At 40.8% G+C, this 19,985-nt stretch overlaps 1 protein-coding gene across 1 annotated transcript; it reads right to left on the bottom strand.

The window, feature by feature from the left end:
* Positions 1–492: 492 nt before the first annotated feature.
* LOC135541400 (serine/threonine-protein kinase 35-like) lies at positions 493–9,656 on the bottom strand. Its single transcript, XM_064967612.1, has 3 exons — positions 8,973–9,656; positions 6,235–6,994; positions 493–3,118 (listed from the first exon to the last, which is right to left on the bottom strand). Exons 1-2 carry the CDS (start codon positions 9,463–9,465, stop codon positions 6,273–6,275), a joined length of 1,215 nt encoding a protein of 404 aa, XP_064823684.1. The 5' UTR covers positions 9,466–9,656; the 3' UTR covers positions 493–3,118; positions 6,235–6,272.
* Positions 9,657–19,985: the final 10,329 nt, after the last annotated feature.

The following is a 19,985-nucleotide window of genomic DNA, read 5'->3' as shown; positions in this document are numbered from 1 at the left end:
TTTATGGAACAGCGAGGACTGTGGAGACACATGCACAGACACATGCACACAGACACATGGATTTTTGTAGTAGATATGTGGTAGAGTAGTGGCCTGAGGGTGCACAATGTGTTGTGAAATGTTTTTAAAATTGTATAACTGTCTTAATTTCACTGGATCCCAGGAAGAGTAGCTGGCGCCTTGGCAGGAACCAATGGGGATCCATAATAAATACAAAAAAGACAAGCCTCAAGGGAGACAGCTTCTCTTTGTAAAAGACTTGCCCCTTCCCAGCTAATTTTATATTTCATCTTTACTTAACTAGGTGATAATGATAATGTGAAAATATCCTTTGGGTATTGGGCTTAAGGCATGTTTAAACAAGCACAGGCATCATCTAACCGTTGTAAAAACCAATGCCAAAGCGCTTTGGTAGGAACTGTTTTACTGCAGTCTCACCAGGCAGACGACACACTTCCTAGAACTCTTACAGAAAGGCCAAAAAAAACAATGTTCTTTTTGTTCATAAACTTTATTGGAAGAGAAACCAAAAGATGTACAACAATACCAAAGAGAAGTCTTCACTGAAGCTAACATCTCTAGTAAGCTCTAAGACCAGACCAAGGACAGTGAATTCCATTAAAATGATAGGAAGCATAATTCACATCACAATAATATGGAGATTCCTCCTCTAAACCTTCAGAGAAAGATGACAAGCAATTAAAATAGCAAAAAATTAAAACAGGTCAAACCTGCTTCGTTGCACAGTGTTTTTAGTGAGGGACGGTTGCATAGAAGCTTGTTGTGTGAATCACCAAATGGAACTATAAAATACTCAATCTGCATGATTGAGAAAGTAAAGAACATGAGACGAAAGTGCGTCTCTAATCAGCAGCAAACCACACTGTTACTAAACGTCGACAGGTAGCTCTGTAATTTACCAAACCCAGCAGCAAAAGAAGAGTTAGTTTTACTGTACATCTTAGACTATTGGGATATTTGGTGTCACCTCTTGTACAGCAAACCTGCCACAGTACACTACAGGAATATTTTCAGTTGAGTAAAAAGATTGCATGAAGAGCTTGAAATAAACTGAATTAAAGTAGTATAAATAAGATTCTTAAAATAAAAATACAGTCTCTTATACTTGTCTCCATGGTCCCTTTCGTTAAATTAGGTATCTCAAAAAACAACAACAATTCTGACCTTGAGCTTGCTTACAGGTCATACATTTTACCAACCCCGGGCAGAAAACAAGTAGTGGAACATGAGGTATATTTCTCAAGGGAAGGGTGATCAAAACATGGCAGAAACCATATGAGAAAGATGACAATTGTATTAGAAAGACAATTGCCTGCCTTAAAAGTAAGCTTCAGCTAAATGCAAACCAAACTCAAAATGGGTAGAGACAAAAAAAAACTAACTGACCCGTTCGTTCAACTTGTGTAAAATGACAGAAGTTGTGTAATTTGGATAACCCTTTAGATCTTAAGATTAAACAAGAAATGACCCATTTTCTTTGCAACAAATATGAAAAATACTGTTGAATAGAACAGACAACTTACATAAACTTAGTTCTGATAGCAATGGGATTCACAACCTTGCACTTCCCAAAGAATCAGAAAATATATATATATACACAGACAAACATGATGGCTCAGTTGAGGAAAGTCTCTGCAAACGTGCAGGCAAATGAGGTAGCATAATACACAAAGGAGGACTGGAAACAAGTCTATATGGCTGCTTAGTGACTAAACCACAAGAGGAAAACACTTCAATGCAGAACTAAAAGTGATCTCAATTAATGGCAACGATTTACAAAGCAACAACAAAAATCTGAGATTGTAGTTTTGTTACGTAGTTAAAATTACCTTTGAACTAAAACAATTGTGAATTTCAGTCGATATTTCCTCCGATCAAAATTCTCAGTAATAGTCAACAATCACTATCCCGAATAAGAAAACTGTGCCATCCCGTGTTTGTCACACATTTGCGATATGTAAGATCCTACCAGGTGTTTGGGAAGCTCAAAGATAAAATACCCTTCAACAAAATGGCTCAAAAAGAAAATCATTAAAAACATTTTTTTTAGAACAATCTTAAAACAGAATCAAATAGATCAATATGCTGCTCTTATGTAAAGTGTGAGATGGCAAAAACAATTCACAAAAATACATGACCAGTCAATATACTGAGTTGAGAGGAGAGGTGATGTAGGGTGGTAGCCAGTCTCTTAGGAGCAATCCAATAGTTTAAAAACACAGTACACCTTAAACAACTTTTTTCTTTTTACTAACGACTGGGCTGAGTCTAAATCAAAGAATATCCCTATGGGTGATATCACCATATCCACAGCATCGATCTCATCACATCTCAAATGGCACCCATCGGCTTTAAATGCACACTTTCCAAACCCCTCCCCAAAAAGTCAAAATTCAAATTAAAGAAAACAATTAAAATGGTAATTTCAATCCCACTTTCAGATGATTATCAAGGCACGGTGGGGCATAATAAAAAAGGCTACTTGGATTTAAATCATTTAAGCAAAGGTGCACAGACCATCTGTAAAAAATATATATTTTCAGTCCACTGGTTTCAAATCAACAATTTGCTCACCATTTTATGTCATGCCTTCAAGTGATGGACAAGTTAAAGTGAAACTGGATGAAAAGCTGTCAGTAGGATAATGTAGTTTGTCAATGGAAGATGGGGCAAGATGGTGGGGTGTCAGTGAAGCATGCACACAAAGTGGCCAAGGTGTTGAACATATATCAAACGTGTCTTGATACACAGTGCCACCGGTTCACAGGGTAAACCCAAAACAGACACATTCAGGACAAACAAACAACCAAACATGGCCATCCTACTACAAAGCAGCAGATATAACAGGTATATCAATACAAATGGAGTACATGTGTAATCATTATTCTACAATTAATTTCAGACCAAGTAAAACATTCCCTGTAACAATATAGGTTGAGAGAACTGTACTGATAGAATACTAATTCCATTTGCGGTATCAATTAGCAGTTGTCTCGAATGCTTCCTTTTTCTTTTCTCACGGTAGATATTTCACAGTCTTCCAAAGTAAAGTGTACTTCCACTGATTCATTGGGTCCAGGAAGTTTGAAAGTGGTACCTGAGGAGACAAGGGGGAAAAAATAAAATAAATGCATAATTTAAGTCTGAGCTAACATGCAAAGAATGTTCATAACATAAAAGTGGATATATTCGATCAAAAAATTGTATTAAGCAAGATTGTTTAAAAAAAAAAAAACCCAAAGGTGCGCAGGAAAAAGAGATGTAGCCTTGTAGCTAGGCCTTCCAACCTCTCCATCACGAGGTTGTGTGGGTGGCAGGAGTAGGAGTTCAGGGCCAAGACAAAAGAACACACTCTAAAACCACAATTGAGAGCATTCACACCTAACCATAAACAATTTAATCTCAATGACTAAGCTATTAAAAAACCTACTGTTATGTCAAGCCAGCTGACTTTTTCAGTTGCATAACCTAAATGGGTTATATGACCTAAATGTGTGGCTTAAGCGCAAATGGGTCAGCGGCAGCTAGCGTGAGACATTAAAACACTAGAGGCTCTTAACACTGCACACAGAAATCCTTCTCTGAATGCGGGCCAGGGTAAACAAACACCCAGGTCTTTCACACTGGCCATACGGAGGACATCTGAACTGGTCAAACCACCAGCTAGTCTGAGGGGCTATACACTCACCAGTGTGTTTACATAGTCTGAAAGACAGGCATGGAGTGTGTAAAAACAGATTGATAAACAGCCATATTCACTACAATAAATACATTAATCTTACTATAGCCTACAAAACCAGACTCGTGTGGCCTAGGTCAGTGTTTAGTATTGCTGAGTCAATGCAGCAGTGGTCCGTCCTGCTGCAGACCATTACCAGGCTACTACCTACATGTCCCACTCATCTGCAGCAGCCACTGCAGTGGGACCATTGTCTGGGTCTGAGCCACAAACCCCAGCTGAATGAAACTTGGCCCTAACATGACACGAAGACGCAATAGCACTGTTTTATCATATCATTACTCAGCAAAAACACAACCCAGTAATAGGGTCATATTTGGGTTGTATGTGACATCACCTTAAATATGAAGAAGCTAGTTTGTGACAGTGTGATTTTGTTAGTTAGGCACTGCACTGGACATTTTATTAACTTGATTACAGGTACCATTTTCCAGACATGACAACCTTGCTTCTTCTAAAGCCTGGCTTCCTGATAGAAGGTACTAGAAAAGGTATAAGGACCAGGTTGAAGGAGAATTTGCCATTTTCTGAAGAAAATCTCTATTTTTGATGTAAATGGCTTGTTATAGAAGGGTCCAGACTTTTTTTTCTTCTTTTTTTTTTGTGGAAACTTTGCCCAGCCGCGATTCACTTCCTCATTGCTTGTTGTGCGGTATCGGGACACACAAAAGACATGGAACAAAAACACCCACCATCCTTTTCGAAACGGACACACTCTCAGTATAGTGATGTAAGTCTTTAGATGTTGTAAACATTAAATTGTGTCATTAAACTTTATCCGCAACGTTATAATCAATTTTGGTTGAGCCATTTCCCCCACACAGTTGTGGAGGCCGAGTGTGTCTTTATAGTACAGAAACAGCCCACGCAGCACAGCTGGTAGAGGAAACGGCTTGTGATGCACAAAATGGAATATAGCGTTGCGGATAAAGTTTGGAATGACAATTTCATGTATAATACATCTAAAGACCATCACTATAGTGAGTGTGTCCGTTTCTAAAAGGACGTATTTGGGTGTTTTTTGTTCATGTATTTTACATGCCTTGATACTACACGAGTAAGTTAGTTGTTTCTGAAAAACAAGACCCCCACCCCCTCAAAAATGGAAAAGTCTGAACCCTTCTATAAAACATGACATTTACATCAAAAAGGAATAGGAAAATTCTACTTGAACTTCAGTGACAGTAGCTCCACCGGGTCACATTTGACAATTCGGCGGGTGGGGAGGGTAGATTTATATACTGGCCAAATTCTACAGTCGGAGTACAGTCGCTTGTATGTGAATTATTAAGACTCATGAGAGATTTAAATCCACATGGTCCTTTGCTGAAGGAAGGCCTAGGTTCTATAATATTTTAGTATTTTATTAGGATCCCCATGAATCCATCCACAGAGTAATTTTAGTGTATTCCATATATTCTGCAGTTATTTGAAATCCATTGCGTTTACCACTGAGGACTGTATGCAGATTGTCATTGTTTGGCTGCCAGTGGCAGATTCTTGCCTACTGATGCCGTCCTATTTCTCACCAACCTGTTATGTAACTGGTTTAAAGGGGATTTAAAGCCTCAGCTCTCTGTCCATGGAGATTTTTTAATTGAACCTTTATTTAACAAGGCAAGTCAGTTAAGAACAAATTCTTATTTACAATGTTGGATTACTGGGGAACAGTAGATTAACTGCCTTGTTCAGGGGCAGAATGACAGATTTTTACCTTGTCAGCTCGGGATTCGATCCAGCAACCTTTCGGTTACTGGCCCAACACTCTAACCACTAGGCTACCTGCGCTCCATGCTACTATGAACTTCACATGTTGGTGGTCATGGAAATGACCCTCACACAAACAGTCTATATCTACTGAGAACAGCGCTCTTCTCTACACATGGATACATCTATAGAGGACATACAGTACACGCTGTTCAGTCAAGCCCTGACATAATCCAAGCCGTTTCCCATAGGGATCATTGACTTAACAGCAGTTTGTGTTTCCTGTTCTGATAAGTTTTTCCTAAGTGGTGTTATGAACAAAACAAATCAAGGATGCAGTTATATGCAAGACGTGCCTTGATTATAAAAAATGTATTACATTTTCCATTAACTAACCTCTTTGCACGTATGTTTTCACTAGTGTCTCTCTACATAGAAATAACTCTGCCCTTCAGCTGGGATGAGGAAGAAAGCCCTGGACTCCTCAACCAGTTTAAACTGCTGGAGCTAAAGGAATTCAGTTGAAAACATCTGGGGAGCAGGCAGCACAAACATTTGTAACTTATGAGCCGATGCCCTGACCAGAACCTTCTGTCACTAAGCATACCTCTCTACTGGGCTACAGAGGCATCTTTCAAAGCTAATCTGTCAACAGAACAGTGCTTGTGAATAATAAAGTACATCTAGACAAAACAACCAGCGTGAAACAACCATTGATTGTAGACAATGCAAAAACAAGACAAAAGATTAAATGTTTGGATAAGTACCTGGGGAAGAGTTCTAGTTCCGATTCTCGGGGGGGGGGTCACGCAGCACATGTGAGCTGGTCCATCCTGTTGTGTAGCTCAAGCGCATCGGGCCGGTCCTGCGGGTTGACCGACAGCATGTCCTGCAAAAGTTTCTTCACCCCATCTGACATGGAGGACTTGCGCTTCTGCGGGATGTTCAGTACCATCTTTGGGTTCTCTAGCAGTGCCTCGCCAACTGGCACGATGTCAGCGCCCTGCCTCACGTAAGTTCCCAGGAGCTCGCGCTTGGACTCAGCGTCGATAAAGGTGATCCGCTCCAGCATTGCCCAGATGATGATGCCAAGGGCGAAGATGTCCGCCTTGGCCGTGTAGTGGCCCTCCCACACCTCGGGTGCCATGTAGAAGTCTGAGCCGCATGCCGACGACAACCAGAACTTGTTGACGTTGACAACGTTTTTGTTCTTGTCTTCGCCCTCGTCGTCCTTCCCAGCGCCCCCTAGGCCAGCACACACCTTGCTGAGGCCGAAATCGGCGACTTTGAGAACTGGTGTCCCCGACTTTTCAGAGATGAGGATGTTGTCAGGCTTGAGGTCTCGGTGGACAATGTTGTTTTCATGCAGGAAGGCCACGGCACTGGTGAGCTGGAGCATGAAACTGTTGTTGGTCAGCGGGTCAGGTCGTCGCGACAGGATGAACTGGTTCAGGTCTCCACCTTCACAGAACTCCATGACGAACCAAAGGTAGCAGGGCTCCTCTGGGTGGCTCAGCACTCGCTCACCTGCAATGGATGGACACGAATCAAAAAAAGTACAGCAGTACTAAACAGTAAAACGAACCCCTACCTTACAGAACCATGGATACCAAATGAGCCAATACTGTGAAAAATAAAGGAAATTATAAATAGATGAGTGATTAGCTTGACAAAAAGACAATCATGACTAGGTAATGAAGAAGTTCTCTTTTCTGATCACAGTTTAATACCCAAACTGAATAATATTACACAATTTACACATAGGATGCTTTAATTACAAAATCCATCGCCAAGGAAGTCATATTGGACATTTCAGTCTATAACCTCAGTTAATCCAGCTCCCATTATCTAGGGTGTGTGTGTTCCAGGAAAAAAGGTTGTGACAAGCTGCAAAATATAGGAATTACAAGTGGGCCAGGCTGTTAAAAAAACAGGTTTGGAGTAGCTTGAATGTTCTCTTGTTTGTATACTGTCAACACAATGCCGTCTAACAGGTACAGATATGACTATGGTGCTACACAAACTTCTTATAAGCCTAATATTACCTAGGCCTACATTAATACATATTAACCTAGGCCTACATTAATACATATTAACCTAGGCTATATTATAGACAAGCATTTGCAGATATCACTTCTTCACTATGCCCCCATTTAAAGACAAACAGGCGAAAGGGTTAAACACAACATTAATGAGGCAATCAAATCAGGCGAACTGTGATCCTATCATAGGTACTAATTTGAATACAAACAAGAGAAATTACTTCACATGACAAGGCAGTTGAACTTGTGAGTGGAAAGAGTGGTAAAAGAATGCACTCATAGCAAACTGTCAAGACCTTGACCCACTATAAAATACAGCAATTATGCCTACCAGAAACTAGGGCTGTGACAATAGCCTTATTGCGTTATTCTTTCCACGGCAAAAATGGACACGAAGCAGACCTTATTCTTTAGTCCTTTAAAACCTGATACATGTTAAATAGTGTGCCCTACCTGGGAACAATAAATAAATGTGACTAGATGACACCATAATTAATGTTTGTTTACAACACTAGGGCGGTTAAAACCTGTTCATGTTTTATTTCCTTGCCACAATACTAAAGAGTATCGCGATTACTGGTATCGTCCTGGTCCTACATGAAAACAGGATACAAATTATGTACGTGCGAAGAATGAGAACCTCAATCATTATCTGTCCTCTGTGGATAAATTAAGTTTAAGGTAAACTTAAGGCTTCAAAACAAAAAGCAAATTGACATTCTATACTGTAATGAAAACAAATATTTCACGGTGAACCCTAGGGCTTACAGAGTATGGTATGGCCTGGCTAATAGCACTTGCATAACAGAGAGGGCCAGCATTGTGACAGAGGGCGACACAGCCATTAAAGAGGCTTCCATTCAGTGAACCAAGATGACGACACTCACAAAGACCCCCAATGAGAGCTGGTACGTGACACCAACTCACGTATCTCAAATGGCTTTGATCAAAAGCATTCAGATGTAAGTATTCACGTAACAACAAAAACAGCTCACAAGACCGGATAATAACTGATGCAATTGCTGCTTCATTGTAACATCGTTTCCAAGCATTTCACTTCAACCTGACCTAGGCTATACCGTCTCGAATGATCTTGAAAATTACCGGTGAGCGTCAAAATCTATGGTGTTCATACTACTAGAATATTAAAACGTCCCAGTCTAGTGGATATGATAATCAATGGCTTGACAAAAAGAGGCCACTATAATACATCTAAATTAGGTTACGTCTTCACTGGAGGACAAAAATAAAGAATCTCTTCCACGCATTGGTTTCATTTTACACTTTCGTTGAACTGAATAGACAATGGAACCGACACAAAATGCCCACCATATACCATAAGACAGCTGCCGGCATAGAGCAATGACGTAACGTGAATTGAGATATATATATATATATATATATATATATATATATATAAATAAATAACTGTGATTTCCACACAATCATCATAGGCAGGATACCTTTTAATGACGTCTCCACCAACCGCAAGTATTGTTTGGATCTCTTGTTCCCATGACTCATTTTCTGAGCCATACCGTTTCTTTGTAGCACACATTCTTCCAATTGCACCACATTCTCGTGTCGTTTCTCAAGGCTAGCCAGGGCCCAGAATTCTGCCAAGGCAAGCTCGACATTTTCTGGTGCATCGCATCGAAGTTTCTTTACTGCAACGCTTGCACCCGACCTCCGTGCAATCGCTTCATAGACAACGCCATAGCTGCCCCTTCCGACCTCACGGAGTAAACTGTACCGCGGAGCCATGACCTTTCGCTCCAAACTCCAATTTTTGATAAAGCCAGCGTCATCCTCCATGGCATCATTGTCGTCTGTATTCCCAACACTCAAAGATCTTAGGACGTTTGCATTTTCCCTTTTCGCAGACGCATCTTGCGTACCAGTTATTTTGGCTCTCACACTCCTCGCCCGTCTACGTCTGTTGTCACCTGTATCCATGGATGTCTTCACGTTAAAAGCGAATACACGAGGAAATGAGGTATACACTGCTTTCCTTTCATACCTTTCGACTAAAAAGCAAACGAGCGCTTGTTATTTATACACCTTCCAATGTTTGTGAGGATGATTTGATTACACTGCTCAATGGCGTTATCTCACACAATCAATATTTGAGCCGAGCGGAGCAAAAATTCAAGGAGGGGAGGGCAAATCTAAAGACTATACCATTCTCTTAAAGTAGGGGTGTAGGAATGAGGTTATGGGAAATTAACACAACAAGGCTTTCTCTACTGTTGCTGGTTTAAACATTTGCTAGTGAATGCATTTCCAATATAAAACCTACAATAAACTAGGCCTACATAAAATTGCGCAACAGCAAATGTTATTTATAATTGATAAGAATGATGCTGACATTGCTAACAGGAGGCCCTTTCTTCAATTCGGCTTCTTGAAATAGGTCCAATGCCTTTAAAACAGCCTACTTTTATCAATAATTAAATTACGCAATAGAACTCATAATTTGGATGAAAATTGCATGCACATCCGGGACAATCTTACATTTTTCCAAGTGTCCTGGACCCATGTATGTACTTTTCTCCCCCCCTTAAGTTTTCCCCATATGGCTTCTTCCTTCCAGCATGGTCTTCAACGTGGGTGCATCTCCTTGCAAGAGAACACGTGAGGGAGCACACGCAGCCCTGCCCCAGGGTAGCTGGACAGGAAATCAAATCAAATTTGAGTCGTGACGTACAGTGCAGTTGATCAATAAAAGTAAAATAGTAAAATACAAAATAACAAGTAGGCCTAAAATAAGTAAATAGAAGAGGTAGTATACATATAATAATGGGATGTATTTACAAATATAAAGTGGGTTGTTTTTTAACCTTTATTTAACTAAGCAAGTCAGTTAAGAACAAATTCTTAATTACAATGACGGTCAAACCCTAACGACACTGGGCCAGTTGTGCTCCACCCTATGGGACTCCCAATCACGGCTGGTTGTGATACAGCCTGGAATCGAACCAGGGTCTGTAGTGACACCAATGGCTCTGAGAGGCAGTGCTAGGCTGCTGCATCACTCTGGAGCCTGGTAGTGACAAATATTATTTGTTACATACTTCTTAGATTGGAGACTAACAGTGAAACGCTTACTTATGGGTCCCTTTTCAACAATGCAGAGTTAAAGATAAGACAAAGCCCCCCCCCCAAATTATCCAATAAAAAAAAAATAATCATTGAGATAGTGATACAAGGAATATATACATAGTGAATAATGAATAAAAATAATTAGCAAAAACAACATGCTATATACTGTATAGGGAGTAGAAAACAACATGGCTATATAGTGTATAGGGAGTAGAAAACAACATGGCTATATACTGTATAGGGAGTAGAAAACAACATGGCTATATAGTGTATAGGGAGTAGAAAACAACATGGCTATATAGTGTATAGGGAGTAGAAAACAACATGGCTATATACTGTATAGGGAGTAGAAAACAACATGGCTATATACTGTATAGGGAGTAGAAAACAACATGGCTATATACTGTATAGGGAGTAGAAAACAACATGGCTATATACTGTATAGGGAGTAGAAAACAACATGGCTATATACTGTATAGGGAGTAGAAAACAACATGGCTGTATACTGTATAGGGAGTAGAAAACAACATGGCTACAATGCCTTCAGATAACCTTTTCCAAATGTTGTTGTGTTAGACTGAATTTATAATGGATTCAATTTAGATTTTTTTTGTCACTGACCTACACACAATACCCCATACTGTTAAAGCTGAAATGTCTTGAGTTAATAAGTATTCAACCGGCACTTTCACTGAAACGTTGATTAATGTGAACTGTCCCTGTAAAAATAAACTCAACTCAACCCCTTTTGTTATGGCAAGCCTAAATAAGTTCAGGAGTAGAAATGTGCTTAACAACTCACATAATAAGTTGCATGGACTCACTCTGTGTGCAATAATAGTGTTTAACATGATTTTTGAATGACTACCTTGTCTCTGTACCCCACACATACAATTATCTGTAAGGTCCCTCAGTCAAGCAGTACATTTCAAACACAGATTCAACCACAAAGACCTGGGAGGTTTTCCAATTAAACACAAAGATGGCCACCTATTGGTAGATGGGTAAAAAAATGCAGATATTTAATATCCCTTTGAGCATGGGAAAGTTATGAATTACACTTTGGATAGTATATCAATACACGCAGTCACTACAAAGATACAGGCATCATTCCTTACTCAGTTCCCGAAGAGGAAGGAAACTGCTCGTATCATGGTGCCGAAGAAGATGGCTGAAGTTTTACGTGCTCCTAACCGATTGTGTTGTTTTTTTTTGCGTTGTTTGTAACTTTAAAAAAAAAAACGTATTCTGTACATAATGTTGCTGCTACCGTCTCTTATGACCGAAAATAACTTCTGGACATCAGAACAGCGATTACTCACCACGAACTGACAGAAGCTTTTTGTTCCTTTAACGAGTCCGACGTGAAGGACATACTGCTTTACCGGGAACAGGCTCAAATCCCTGTCATTTGCGTAAAGAGATGATGGAGAAAAAGATGACGGAGGTCTGGCTGGCTTCTGAGAATTCGTAGGCGATCAAATAAACCCCCCCACTGCCTTCCGTTCTTCTAGTTAACATGCAATCACCTGCGAGGAAGATTAAACTACCAAAGGGACATTAAAACTGTAATATCTTATGCTACACAGAGTCGTGGCTGAACAAGGACATTATCAACATACAGCTGGCTGGTTATATGCTGTATCAGCAGGATAGAACAGCAGCGTCTGGTAAGACAAGGGGGGTGGACTATGTGTATTTGTAAACAACAGCTGGTTGACGATATCAAAGGAAGTCTCAAGGTTTTGCTTGCCTGAGGTAGAGTATCTCATGATAAGCTGTAGACCACACTATCTACCTAGAGAGTTTTCATCTGTATTTTTCGTAGCTGTCTACATACCACCACAGACCGATGCTGGCACTAAAGACCGCACTCAATGAGCTGTATTCCACCATAAGCAAACAGGAAAATGCTCATCCAGAGGCGGCACTCCTAGTGGCTGGGGACTTTAATTCTGGGAACCTTAAATGAGTTTTACCAAATTTCTATCAGCATGTTAAATGTGCAACCAGAGGGAAAAGAACTCTGGACCACCCATACTCCACACACAGAGACGCGTACAAAGCTCTCCCTTGCCCTCCATTTGTCAAATCTGACTATAATTCTATCCTCCTGATTCCTGCTTACAAGCAAAAATTGAAGCAGGAAGCATCAGTGACTCAGTCAACAAAAAAGTGGTCAGATGAAGCAGAGGCTAATCTACAGGACTTTTTTGCTAGCACAAACTGGCATATGTTCCGGGATTCTTTCGATGGCATTGAGGAGTACACCACATCAGTCATTGGCTTCATCAATAAGTGCATCGATGACATCGTCCCCACAGTGACCATATGTTCATACCAAACCAGAAGCCATGGATTACAGGCAACATCCGCACTGAGCTACTTTCAAGGTGAGGGACTCTAACCTGGAAAATTATAAGATATCCCGCTATGCCCTCCGATGAACCATCAAACAGGCAATACAAGACTAAGATCAAATCGTATTACAACGGCTCCGAAGCTCGTTGGATGTGGCAGGGCTTGCAAACTATTACAGACTACAAAGGGAAGCACAGACAAGAGCTGCCCAGTGACATGAGCCTACCATATGAGCTAAACTACATCTATGCTCGCTTCGAGGCAAACAACACTAAACAACACATACATGATTGCACCAGCTATTCCGGATGACTGTGTGATCAAGCTCTCTGCAGCCGATGTGAGTAAGACCTTTAAACATGTCACATTCACAAGCCCGCAGGGCCAGATGGATTACCAGGACGTGTACTGTGAGCATGCACTGACCAACTGGCAAGTGTCTTCACTGCCATTTTTTTATTTTATTTAAACTTTATTTGAAGTGCTTTGAAAGGCTGGTAATGGCTCGGATAACACCATTATCCCGGAAACTCTAGACCCACTCCAATTTGCATACCGCTCAAACAGGTCCACAGATGATGACATCTCTACTGCACTCCACACTGCCCTTTCCCACCTGGACAAAAGGAACACCTATGTGAGAATGCTATTCATTGACTACAGCTCAGCATTCAACACCATAGTACCCTCAAAGCTCATCACTAAGCTAACGATCCTGGGACTAAGCACCTCCCTCTGCAACTGGATCCTGGACTTCCTGATGGGCCGCCCCCAGGTGGTGAGGGTAGGTAGGAACACATCTTCCACGCTGATCCTCAACACTTGAGCCCCTCAGGAGTGTGTGCTCAGTCCCCCCTGTATTCCCTGTTCACCCACAACTGCATGGCCAGGTACAACTCCAACACCATCATTAAGTTTGCAGATGACGCAACAGTGGTAGGCCTGATCACAGACAATAACGAGACAGCTTGTAGGGAGGAGGTCAGAGACCTGGTTGGGTGGTGCCAGAATAACAACCTCTCCCACAACGTAATCAAGACAAAGGAGATGATTGTGGACTAAAGGAAAAGGAGGACCGAGCATGCCCCCATTCTCATCGATGGGGCTGTAGTGGAGCAGGTTGAGCAGGTTGAGCGAACACGTTGGTGTCCACATCACCAACATCACCAACAAACTAACATTGCGGAAGGCCATCAGACTGTTCAACAGCAACCACTCACCACTAACATTGAGTGGCTGCTGCCAACACACTGACTCAACTCCAGCCACTTTAATAATGGGAATTGATGGGAAATGATGTAAAATATATCACTAGCCACTTTAAACAATGCTACCTAATATAATGTTTACATACCCTACATTATTCATCTCATATGTATACGTATATACTGTACTCTATATCATCTACTGCATCCTTATGTAATACATGTATCACTAGCCACTTTAACTATGCCACTTTGTTTACATACTCATCTCATATGTATATACTGTACTCGATACCATCTACTGTATCTTGCCTATGCTGCTCTGTACCATCACTCATTCATATATCTTTATGTACATATTCTTTATCCCCTTACACTGTGTATAAGAAATTAGTTTTGGAATTGTTAGTTAGATTACTTGTTGGTTATTACTGCATTTGTCGGAACTAGAAGCACAAGCATTTCGCTACACTCGCATTAACATCTGCTAACCATGTGTATGTGACAAATAAAATTTGATTTGATCCAAGCACACCAAGACAGGCATGAAGAGGGCACGACAAAACCTATTCCCCCTCAGGAGACTGAAAAGACTTGGCATGGGTCCTCAGATCCTCAAAAGTTTCGACAGCTGCACCATCGAGAGCATCCTGACTTGTTGCATCACTGCCTGGTATGGCAACTGCTCGGCCTCCGATCGCAAGGCAATACAGAGGGTAGTGCGTAGGGCCCAGTACATCACTGTGGCCAAGCTTTCTGCCATCCAGGACCTCTATTCCAGGTGGTGTCAGAGGAAGGCCCTAAAAATGGTCAAAGACTCCAGCCACCCTAATCATAGACTGTTCTCTCTGCTACTGCACGGCAAGCGGTACTGGAGTGCCAAGTCTAGGTCCAAAAGGCTTCTTAACAGATTACAGATACCTTTGAAAAACTAGATGATTACTTCGAGGATTACTTTTAAATTCAGAAAGGATGTTTGCAAAAAAAGTATTTGACACTTCTATGTTTTCTCAATGACATTTGAATCAGCATTGAAAAAAGGCACAAGTTTAAGTTTGTTCCCCCGGAATGAGTCTGACCACCAGTAAGAGAACATTATGATGACACACCAAATGTGTTTGATGGATCACGGGAAAAGAGCAGGAATGGGCTTTTGTAGGCTACAGTCCAAGCCATGTCTTCCAATGGTGCGACTGCTGTCGGCATTCCAAAGATTGTCCAACTTGAAAAAACGCTTGCAGATAAGGATGACAGCAGTGGTGTAGTCTATGGCAATAAGGATATCACTTATTATTGATAACTACATAGCGCATTGATGTGAATCACACTGCTGCTCTCTCCTTTAGCTATTTGCACCTTACGGATTGTGCTTGTTATGGATGTCTGTTCACAAATCTAAATGTATATTTGAACCCAATAATGGTTGATTTCAGGAAGTTTAAGCTGCCTATCAATCATTGTTTTTGAAACCAGTGGACAGCCAGTGAAAAATGCTCTCTTGCAACACTTGTATAATGCGGATCCCAGCCTATGGAATTAAAGTAGGGCTTTTATTTCTCAATCTAATTCATGTTGATAAAAAAATACATCCATAGACCTAATGGACACATGCTCAAACACATACACCTTTGATATACTTAAAGGGGCAATCTGTAGTTGCTACATCCATTTTTGGATGTCTAAATTATAGAATAATTAATTAATTTAAAGACATAATTTAATTGTATTATTAAATGTATTAGAAAGTGATGGTTTAGAAGAAGCCTACTTAACAAACCCATAAAGTAAAATTGAACATCCATGTATGGCCAGCTATGTAAACTTTAACATTGATTTATCCTGCAATATATAGATTTATCATTTGGCAACATAAATTGTCTTCTTATAATGCCTTTTAAGGGGAAAGTAATCTAGAAGTAACTAAATGTAATCAGATTACTTTGAGTTGAAGTAATCCAAAAGTTGTTACGGATTACAATTTTGGACAGGTAACTAGTAAATGTAACGGATTACATTCAGAAAGTAACATGCCCAACCCTGTGGCTGTGATAGGGGAAAACTATGGATTGATGAACAACATTGTAGTTACTCCACAATACTAACCTAATTGACAGAGTAAAAAGAAGGAAGTCTGTACAGAATAAAAAAATATTCCAAAACATACATCCTGTTTGGAACAAGGCACTAAAGTAATACTGCAAAAAAAATGTGGCAAAGAAATTCACTTTTTGTCCTGAATACAAAGTACTATGTTTGGGGCAAATCCAATACATCACATTACTGTGTACCACTCTCCACATTTTCAAGCAAAGTGGTGGCTGTATCATGTTATGGGTATGCTTGTAATCATTATTGACTGGGGAGTTTTTCAGGATAAAAAAAATAAACAGAATGGAGCTAAGCACAGGCAAAGTCCTAAAGGAAAATCTGGTTCTGTCTGCTTTCTACCAGACACTTGGTGATGACCTTTCAGCAGGACAAAATCCAAAACAAGGCCAAGTCTGCACTTACCAAGAAGACAGTGAATGTTCCTGAGTGGCCGAGTTAAAGTTTTGACTTAAATCTGTTTGAAAATCTATGGCAAGACTTGTAAATGGTTGTCTAGCACCAATTTGACAGAGCTTGAAGAATTTTGAAAAGAATGAGGAAATATTGTACATTCCAGGTGTGCAAAGCTTAGATTTACCCAGAAAGACTCACAGCCATAATCCTTGCCAAAGGTGATACTAACATGCATTGACTCTGTCACGGTCGTCGTAAGAAGCGGACCAAAGCGCAGTGTGGTGTGAATGCATGATTTAATGAAGACGGAAAAAAACACGAAATACACTAAAACAAACAAACAAACAAACAAACTAACTAAAACTAACTAAGACTAACTAGACAATAACACACAAAATACCCAAAGAAGATGGCTGCCTAAATATGGTTCCCAATCAGAGACAACGATAAACAGCTGCCTCTAATTGAGAACCAATCAAGGCAACCATAGACATACATAAACACCTAGATGGTAAACAACCCCATAAACCTACAAAACCCCCAGACAGTACAAAACACATACATCACCCATGTCACACCCTGACCTAACGAAAATATATAAAGAAAACAAAGAATACTCAGGTCAGGGCGTGACAGACTCAGGGGTGTGAATACTTATGTAAATTAGATATTTCTGCATTTCACTTTCAATAAGTTAGTAAAAATGTCTAAAAACAGATTTTTACCCTGTCATTATGGGGGTTGTGTGTAGATGAGTGAAAACAAGTTTTATTTCATCCATTTTGAATTCAGGCTGTAACACAACAAGATAAGGAATAATTTGAGGGGTAGGGATACTTTCTGAAATCACTGTATATACAGGGAGTACCATTATCGAGTCAATGTACGAGGTAATTGAGGCAGATATGTGCTGTACATATAGGTAGGAGTAAAGTGACTCGGTAACAGGATAGAGACTGTAGGTAGGAGTAAAGTGACTAGGCAACAGGATAGATAATAGACTGTATGTAGGAGTAAAGTGACTAGGCAACAGGATAGATAAGACTGTAGGTAGGAGTAAAGTGACAAGGCAACAGGATAGATAAGACTGTAGGTAGGAGTAAAGTGACTAGGCAACAGGATAGATAATAGACTGTAGGTAGGAGTAAAGTGACGAGGCAACAGGATAGATAAGACTGTAGGTAGGAGTAAAGTGACTAGGCAACAGGATAGGAGTAAAGTGACGAGGCAACAGGATAGATAATAGACTGTATGTAGGAGTAAAGTGACTAGGCAACAGGATAGATAATAGACTGTAGGTAGGAGTAAAGTGACTAGGCAACAGGATAGATAAGACTGTAGCAACGTATGTGGAAGTATGTTTGTGTCTGTGTTATGATACAGAAATAGGCTATTTTGGAAAGACTGTTTTGAAAACCATGACAACTTTTTGTTGTTGTTGTAATGTGCAATAAAATACAGTACAAATCAAAGTTTATTTGTCACGTGGGCCAAATACAACAGCTTACAGTGAAATGCTTACTTACAGGCTCTAACCAATAGTGCAAAAAGGTATTGGGTGAACAATAGGTAAGTAAAGAAATAAAACAACAGTAAAAAGACAGGCTATATACAGTAGCGAGGCTATAAAAGTAGCGAGGCTACATACAGACACCGGTTAGTCAGGCTGATTGAGGTAGTATGTACATGTAGATATGGTTAACGTGACTATTCCTATATGATGGACAGAGAGTAGCAGTAGCGTAAAAGAGGGGTTGGTGGATGGTGGATGGCGGGACACAATGCAGATAGCCAGGTTAGCCAATGTGCAGGAGCACTGGTTGATCGGCCCAATTGAGGAAGTATGTACATGAATGTATAGTTAAAGCGACTATGCATATATGATAAACAGAGAGTAGCAGCAGCGTAAAAAGAGGGGTTGGGGGGGAGGGGACAATGCAAATAGTCCGGGTAGCCATTGGATTACCTGTTCAGGAGTCTTATGGCTTGGGGGTAAAATTGTTGAGAAGCCTTCTTGTCCTAGACTTGGCACTCCGGTACCGCTTGCCATGCGGTAGTAGAGAGAACAGTCTATGACAGGGGTGGCTGGAGTCTTTGACAATTTTTAGGGCCTTCTTCCTACACCGCCTGGTGTAGAGGTCCAGAATGGCAGGCAGCTTAGCCCCAGTGATATACTGGGCCGTACACACTACCCTCTGTAGTGCCTTTCGGTCAGAGGCCGAGCAATTGCCATACCAGGCAGTGATGTAACCAGTCAGGATGCTCTCGATGTTGCCAAATCTTTTTAGTTTCCTGAGGGGGAATAGGCTTTGTTGTGCCCTCTTCACGACTGTCTTGGTGAGTTTGGACCATTCTAGTTTGTTGTTGATGTGGACACCAAGGAACTTGCAATTGCCATACCAGGCAGTGATGTAACCAGTCAGGATGCTCTCGATGTTGCCAAATCTTTTTAGTTTCCTGAGGGGGAATAGGCTTTGTTGTGCCCTCTTCACGACTGTCTTGGTGAGTTTGGACCATTCTAGTTTGTTGTTGATGTGGACACCAAGGAACTTGAAACTCTCAACCTGCTCCACTACAGCCCCGTCGATGAGAATGGGGGCGTGCTCGGTCCTCCTTTTCCTGTAGTCAACAATCATCTCCTTAGTCTTGGTTACTGTTACGAATCCCTTTTGGCCCGACAGTCTAGGGGGGATGGAAATGAGACCCGTAACATAACTCATGCAAATTATAATAGTGACAAAGTAAAACTGTGAACGAAATAACCACGACAACTGAAATCTACCGTCAAACTCAGGGTTAATTAATACACACGGTAATGGGGGGGGGGGGGGGCAGGAAAAGGGGCTGAGCTGGACCCAAGGAAAGAAACAATATGTATTCAAAAACACCCCTAAGCTGTGGGTGGTCCGCCCAGTTCTAACTAGTGTATTTAACAAAGTCTACCTACGGGTAGTGTATGCCCATGGGCGACTTGTCTTGGTTTTCCCTTTTCCCACCAGCAAACAAACACACACCATAATCAAAAACAATACTCACAGGTGATGACAAAGTGCTATGGAGGTGCTCAAACAAAAGATAGCTCAATACATAAAGAGAGTGAAACAGAGAGATCTACAGACATGGCATTTACAGAGAGATTGAGCTCTAGAGCAAACAACTGACAGGGTTTTTAAACCAAGGGAAAGGAACTGTGATAGGGTATGAAACAGGAGGAGGTGTGTCTTCTGATTGATGATTGGATGGGTGACTGATTGGGGAGTGATGATTTTCACCTGTGAGGGGAGAAGGAGAAAAAAGAACACAGGA

The sequence above is a fragment of the Oncorhynchus masou genome, chromosome 6, assembly GCF_036934945.1.
Source record: "Oncorhynchus masou masou isolate Uvic2021 chromosome 6, UVic_Omas_1.1, whole genome shotgun sequence".
Classification (NCBI taxonomy): domain Eukaryota; kingdom Metazoa; phylum Chordata; class Actinopteri; order Salmoniformes; family Salmonidae; genus Oncorhynchus; species Oncorhynchus masou.
The sequence above is the reverse complement of the archived record's forward strand: the minus strand, read 5'-3'. Positions and strand labels throughout refer to the sequence as shown.